The sequence below is a fragment of the Monocercomonoides exilis genome, assembly GCF_001643675.1.
Source record: "Monocercomonoides exilis strain PA203 chromosome Unknown scaffold2-2631571, whole genome shotgun sequence".
In the NCBI taxonomy this organism is placed as follows: Eukaryota; Preaxostyla; order Oxymonadida; family Polymastigidae; genus Monocercomonoides; species Monocercomonoides exilis.
In genome coordinates, this window is record NW_027150547.1 from 1,289,534 (window position 1) to 1,297,001 (window position 7,468).

The following is a 7,468-nucleotide window of genomic DNA, read 5'->3' on the forward strand; positions in this document are numbered from 1 at the left end:
TAATTCTTAAATATCTGAATAAGCCTAATTATCTTCTTTGTTATTTTTTAGGTGAAGTGCAGTTACCTGTTTTAATGCTAAAACACGTCCTTAAACAAAGAAATCGCAAATAATTATATGAATATTATTTGATCAAAACCACTGTTACTTTCATTTTCTATTCCTTGGCTTGAAAACAACAAGATCATTATATTCATCAAACTTTGGAGCAACAAAATACTTATCAGCAATTTCTCCCGTTTCGTCAATTCCATCTTTAATTCTATGTCCCATTGGCCCTTGCTTTTGTGTTGATTTTGCAAATGGATTTGGTAAGTCAGAAGAAGATACAGGCTTCAAATCGAGAAGAGGTCTTGTTGGGTCGAGTTCAAGCAAATTGACAACAAGATCTAGAATATAAGAAGGACTATGAACATCCTTCGATTGCGAAGAGATAAGCGCTCCTCTGCCGCCTCTGCTTCTCGATGCAGGAGAAAGGAAAAGTGAATGCAAAGTGCTGTTGATAGAGTTATGCAGCAAAGTCATCAAAACAGCTACTCTTCCTGTAGCTCCAATGAAAATGCCATTCCCCAACTGCACAATACGCTCAGTGACAGACACACGCAGAGCGCCTGCCCCGTTCTGCCCGACGGCAAAGAGAAGAAGAGCAAAGATAGGGACGATGGAGGAATCGACAACGAAGGCTGAAAGAGAAATAGTTTAAAAAAATGGAAAAGGAAAAGAAAAGGAAAAGAAAAGAGAGAAATAGAAAGAAAGAAAGAAAATGAGTGAAAATAAATAAAATGTTGTCAAACGCTTTGATGTGTTGATCAGTTCGTTGTAAGCCAGAAACGGAACAGGGAAATAGTTGTGCTTGAAATTGATGCTTTGTGGATGAAGAAATACTCGTTCTGTCACATTCACAATAACATTTAGATCGAATCAATATAAACACAAATACAAACATGCAATGCATTTTCAATTGATTTATAAAGAAAACAATAAAATTAAAAGAATCAAACCAATTCTTGATATAAAGAACTTTACTGCTTTTGCATCAGCTTGAGAAGATAGGGCACCATATACAGAAGAAGTGAACTTGAGTGATGGATTGACAACCTTTGAAAAGAAAAGAGAAGAGAAGAAAAAATCATTGAACAAGTGACAAGTTGATAACATCATCGCAAAAATTAATAAATAATAATAATGATAAAAATGTAATTGATCAGTTAATGCTTGAATAAAATCAACATAAATACAAAATTCACACTCGTATTATATTTGGAAACAGCGCTGCGGCGATGACCGACAACACAACTATTTTGTTGTTGTTGTGCCTGTTTTCAAACTCTTCTTCCTGTTTCGGAATGAAAAGTCCTCTCTGCCCGCCTCCTCCTCTGTTGCTTCTTTCGTCTTCTCTTGGCTTTCTTTCAATGATGCCTGTCTCAATCAGATTGCGGTGGAACTCTCTTCTCTGCTCAGCTATGTTCTGCATCGCTTGGATACTTAGCGAATTCTATGTTATTTCAAGAAATATTTGGAAAAAAACGCAAATAAAAAAAGGAATAAAAAAGATATATATAGCCAAATCATTGTTAAAAGAAGTTATTTTCTTATTTTCTTTTTTTTTTTAAAATACGAATTTACTTTCTGTTCTAAAAAAATTGATGTAAATCCGTTCAAGCAACAAACCAATCTACAGAACTCCGCCGACTTCCCGTTCTTCACTGCATTCATCCACGAGTCAAACACCTTCACCAGAGTCAGATGATCCGAAAAGGGCACCTCAAATCTCTCTCTCGCCTCTCTCACGTCTTCTCTATGCTCAATGCCTGCCAAGAACGGAGACTTCATCACGAGGCAGGCAGCGACAGTGAGGGCAGACTGGAGGCAGCCTAAGAGAACACCGTAGATGAGCATCTTCCCAATCACAGCATCCATCGGGAGAAGAGAGAGAAGCTGGCCCATTGGTGTGAGGCGGTAGAGGGTTTGGTATTCTGGTTCGGTTTGGGAAGAGGAAGAGGAAGAGGAAGAGGATAATGATGATGAAATGGAGCTGGATGAAGTGAATGGAGATTGCGAGGCTTGTGAGGATTGCGATGAAGTGGATGCTGATGAATATGAAAATGAATTTGAAGAAGAAGAAGAAGAAGGTTTATAAGAGAATTGTGATTGAGATGGGCTGTATGAAAAATCAGATGATGTTTGCGAGTGAGTGACTTGTGGAGTTGGCTTTTGTGGCTTCACTTTCACAACAATTGGCTCAATTGCTCCGATGTTGGCAAGATTGGTCAAGGAAGATCTGAAAAAGACAAAGGTGACGATGGAAATAAATTCAAAATGATAAAGAAAATAATAATTATTTTAAAATAATAAAAAAAAAATGAAAATTCCATTTAAAAACGATTACATGAAACAAAAAACATTTTAATAAACATCTATATTGTCACATACTGCACATCTTCTTCCTTCGGTGGGTCAATACATCTCTTCAGCGCCTTCATCACATCTTCTCCATTCTCCTCTTCCAACTCGTCCCCCGTTCTTCTTCCCTTCCTTTGCCTCCTCAGAATCCGCTGCTGTTCAGCTTTCATCCCAATCACCTGAAGGCACAGCTGCTCAAGTGACACTCGTCTCATCTCAGGAAGAGGGTTCTCTCTCATCCACGACCACTCCTTCTGCGTGTACAGATGGAAGCACACACCAGGCATCACACGCCCTGCTCGACCGGCTCGTTGAGTGGCATTGGACTGATTGTTATTTATTTTTATTTTTATTTTATTAATTTATTTGAAAATTTATTTATTTGAAGATAAATATGTGGATAGTTGATTGCAGGTTTAAAACGAAAGAATAGAGAAATAGAAAGAAAAACAGTTTCATCAATAAAAGATTTATTTAAAAAACAGGATTACACATGTTAAAAACCTCTTTTTGTCGCAAACCTTTGAAATCTGATGTTCTTTGAGAGAAGACATTTTCATAGCAGGATCATATGTCATTTCTTTCTCTTTTCCAGTGTCAATAACGTATCTAATATCATATTGAAACACCAAGCGAAGAAATCAAATATTATATTAAAGATATAGCATTTATAAATAAACAACATTTCTTCAACAACAGAAATTTCAGCAAACACAACGTCATCAATAGTCAGCGAGGTCTCAGCAATGTTTGTTGCCAGCACAACTTTCCTCTTTCCCCTCGGTGGAGTGGCAAAAGCCATGTTCTGCTTCGCAGGAGACAAGGAAGAATGAACAGGAACAACAAAAAGCGAACTGGCAAGTGATGGAGAAGAAGCTAACCTCAGCTCCATCTGCCGAATCTGATCCATTCCCGACAGAAAGACAAGAATGGCGCCTGGAGACGATTGGCGGACGGAGGAATAGGAAAAAGAGGAAGAGGAGGAAGAAGCTGAAGGGCGATCATGAGTTGGATTCTCGACTATTCGTGAGATGATTGCTGTGATTAAATCGAGAGGTGTTTGTGCCGATGAAAATCGGCACAGAAATTCAATGGAGCGTTGAGGCACGGAGGAAAAATCATGCACCTGAATGGAAGCAAAATATAAAATTTGAAGAAATTTGATAAAAAACAATCAAAAAATAAATATATAAAAATTATGTGTTTCATTTAAAATAACTTTATTATTGGTAATAATTCATTTCATCAACACACCCCGCACATTTCCACCGCCTCTTCAACTGTTCTCAGTCTCTTTCCTTCGATGTTTGGCTGATATCGCGCGAACATCACAGCATCCAGCAGCCATTTCCGCTCAACAGGAAACTGCCTTCCCTGAACGCTGATGATTGGAGCACCGCCGAAATAGTTGGAAAACAGCTCAGCATTCAACGTGGCAGACATCAACACCACAAAAAGATCAGGGCGATGTGGAAGAATGGTCTTCAGAATGGACAGAAGGAAGTCGGTTTCAATTGTTCTGCGATTAGAAAAATATATGGAACAATGAGAATTTAGTAAATACGGAAATAATAGTGTGACGATTTTTTTTTATAAAATGCAACAAATGACATTCACCAAACGAACAATACCATTTCCAATAAAAAGTTATAACATCAATCTTCACATATTAAAACATCAAAGTATAACTCCAAACCTTTCGTGCACTTCATCCACAAACAGACACGAAATCCCTTCCATCATTGGATGGCTCATCAGATACCGCAGCATCACCCCAGTTGTGCAGTATGTGAGTCTCGTCTCGTTCGGACTCACTTCCGTGACGCCTCTCACGCGAAAGCCAACAGTTCCTCCCAGACGCTCGCCTCGCTCCACAGACACACGCTCTGCAATGGCTGGGGTTTGTTATGTTGAATGAAAGAGATTAATCATGTTTCATTTAATTGTCCATTTGAATGGATAAATATTTGTATGTTAGAAGAAGATTAATAATTGAAAGAATGATTCAAGATTGGAAGAAATAACAGTATTAATTAAAATCTTAAAGAAAAGAATTCTCGCAAACACATCGCGGCAATACGCCTGGGCTGCAAGCAGATGATGTTTGTTCTGCTTCCTCTTCCGTTCTCATCCTCATTATCCAACAGAATCTGTGGCAATTGTGTTGTTTTCCCGCTCCCTGTTTCACTGGAAATCACCACAACCTGCTTTCTCCTCTGCTTCCCTGCTTCCATTTCTCTCAAAATGCGATATCTTTCCTGGTAAACAGGCAATTTTCCTCTTTGTGTCTCAACCATTCTGATGTAGGAGGGGTCTTTTCTCTTCATCTCCAGTTTTTGCTTCAGCTCTGCATCTCTTGCTGCTGATGGCTGCACGCCCCACGCTTGGTGAGGAGGGAGTACTGTTTCATTGGATAAGCTTGTATTCATTGAAGCAGAAGAGGAAGAAGCAGAAGCAGAAGCAGAAGAAGACTGAGTCGAAGATGAAGGTGAAGTGGAGCTCATGAAGCAGCTTGGTGGGATGGTGGATGTGATTGGAGGAGGGTTCAAAATGATCGTGGGCACGTTTTCGTTGATCCAGTCGAGCATCTCAAAAAGGATAGGATGTGCATCAATTGTGTGGGAAAGCGAACTGGCTGGCGGTTCATACTCGAATGAAGCCCTTCGGTTGATCAGGGCAGTGATGAGAAATCTGTGGTAATGTCGTTTAATTGGAATGAGTCAGGGGCAAATAGAGAAAGAAAGAAAGAATGAATGAATGAATGATTGATTGATTCAATTTGATAGAAGGGAAAACGAGTTTTGTTTGGTTCATTAAAAGATAAAATGTTAATAAGGGAAACAGACAAGAATCAGAACACAAACTGCATCTTTCTTGACAATCTCCTCTCTGGATCTTCAGACAATGTTCTAAACAGGAAAAGAGGAGCAGAAGCAGAAGAAGTATTTGGAGGAGTATAAGAAGAAGAAGAAGACGATGAGGAAGAGGAGGAATATGGATAGCCTATACGATCAGTGGGGAAGAAGATATCAATGACACAATCGTACTCTTCATCGTCTAATGTTATTGCGGATTGATAAGGTGATGTTTGAAGAGAAAGAGTTGAGAATGGTGCAACAAATGTGGTTGTCAGGCAAATGTGCTGGGAGGAGTATATATGCAATTGCTATATATATAGAAATATGCCAACAGAAACAAAAAGAATAAAAGAGTTTATTTGACATTCACAGTAAATTTCGTTGAAAAAAAAAGGAAAAAAAACATTGAAAATTTTTAAAGAAAAAATATTTAACCAAAGAAATGCAACATATTTGTGTTCATACAGACTCATCATAAATCGTCAGCAACGTGTCCAGCTCTTCTGCCAAATCGCTGTTTTCCTCTCTGATCATCTCAAGTGCTGTGACATTGTCCACATCTTCGTAGTCTTGAACAGTCGAAAAATACGAAGATGAAGCACCAGTCTGAGGAGGAGGAGATGGAGTGAGTGGAGGAGAAAATGAATGAGGAGATGGACTGTTTGCTGATGGAGAAGGAGGAGGCGTGCGGCTGTCGGGTGGATTGCTCTGGAGATATGTGTGATATTCATCACTTTCAGTGATTTGATTTTCAAGTGAAGATGAAGATGATGAAGATGAAGAGGAAATAGAAAACGGAGTTGATTCTGATTTCTTCTCAGATTCGCTTTTTTCGACCACTTTCTTTTCGTCAAAGTCTTTAATGGCATCCAACAAATCGTTTTCGGTATGCTCTTCAACATCTCCTATTTGTTGCTCAATGATTGTCATTTCATCTGCATCCAGCTCTTCATCGTCATTCACATCTGCAGTTGAAGAACTGCCTTTTTCAGAAGAAGATGCCTCTTCTGATGCTGATGCATTAGCACGCTGTGCTTCTCCGTCAGAATTACCCCATCCTCTTATAAATTGAAATGTAAGCCGAAATAAATTTGATACAAATTGCGTCTCGTTCCATCCAGCTTCTTCTTCTCCCTTCTTTTTCTTCTTATTTCCTTTCTTCTTCTTTTGCTTTTCTGAATCAGCAACCAAATCAATCACATCTTCCAATTGCTTCCGATCCTGCTTTGTTCGAGAAGCCATTGAAGATGCTTCACTTAGTGCTTTTAGACAATGACTTCGGGCAAAACCACATTTCACAAAGACTTTCACAATTGGAGAATCGAGACGATACTGATATATGTTCTGCTGTGAATCTCCATGAATTGTAGAAGGAAGTTCATCATCGTCAAGGTTCAACAGCAGCCAATCCATGGCGAGTTGTTGATCCCCTCCCATCACGCGAACTGCTTGGAGAGCATGTGCAGGATGAAAATACATCTCAACCAATGACATAAACGTTTCTTCTTCAGATTCAGTCAATTGTGGTTCAAAAACATAAGAGCAATGTTTGTATTGAAAATTATTTGCAGCCGTTTGCGAGATGTGAAAGTCAATTGAAGAAACAGGCAATGATGTATCATAGCTTGACTGCGAAGTTTGTACAAATGACTGTGAAGTGAGAAATGTTAAATAATCATCAATGAGCGCCTTTTGCTTGTTGTCAAGAGTAAGAGTATAATCAACATCTCTTTTCTTAGGCTTAATTGAATTTGACACGGAATTTGCTTCTGCTGCTTTTTTGTCTTGAAGAGCCTTTATTCCCGCTTCAGTTCTGTAGCGAAAGCTTTTAGGTTGTTTTTGCCTAACTTCTAGAAAATAAAAAAAGGAGTTTAAGCAACGTGTTAACAGAAAAATGTTAAATAAAAAAGTAATATTTTGAATAGTACCTCCAGCAGGGATGAGTATTTCGTTTTGAGGGCCTTTTATCTCTTCAGGTTTCTTCCATCTAGGTTTTTCTCTAACCTTAACTTCTTGTTTTGGTTTCGGTGGAGGCTTCGGTTTCTCTTTTGGGGCATGCCCTCTACTTGTGAAATTCTTTGTGTTTAAAATATTTTTATAACGTAGAATTTAATAAAGTAAATCATGACAAACAATCTTTTTTGACGGCTTCTTTGCCGTAGGCTGGGACGCAGCCTTTTTTGCTTTTTGCATGATCCGAAGTCATA

General features: G+C 38.7%; 1 protein-coding gene across 1 annotated transcript; it reads right to left on the reverse strand.

Moving 5' to 3' along the window:
* Positions 1-13: 13 nt before the first annotated feature.
* MONOS_5965 (putative ATP-dependent RNA helicase DHX36) lies at positions 14-7,454 on the reverse strand (the record flags this gene model as incomplete). Its single annotated transcript, XM_067876158.1, has 15 exons — positions 14-683; positions 795-890; positions 1,002-1,098; positions 1,250-1,495; positions 1,672-2,281; positions 2,434-2,729; positions 2,925-3,012; positions 3,117-3,529; positions 3,658-3,922; positions 4,100-4,298; positions 4,469-5,094; positions 5,268-5,569; positions 5,727-7,111; positions 7,190-7,337; positions 7,395-7,454. 15 exons carry the CDS (start codon positions 7,452-7,454, stop codon positions 151-153), a joined length of 5,364 nt encoding a protein of 1,787 aa, XP_067735800.1. The 3' UTR covers positions 14-150.
* Positions 7,455-7,468: the final 14 nt, after the last annotated feature.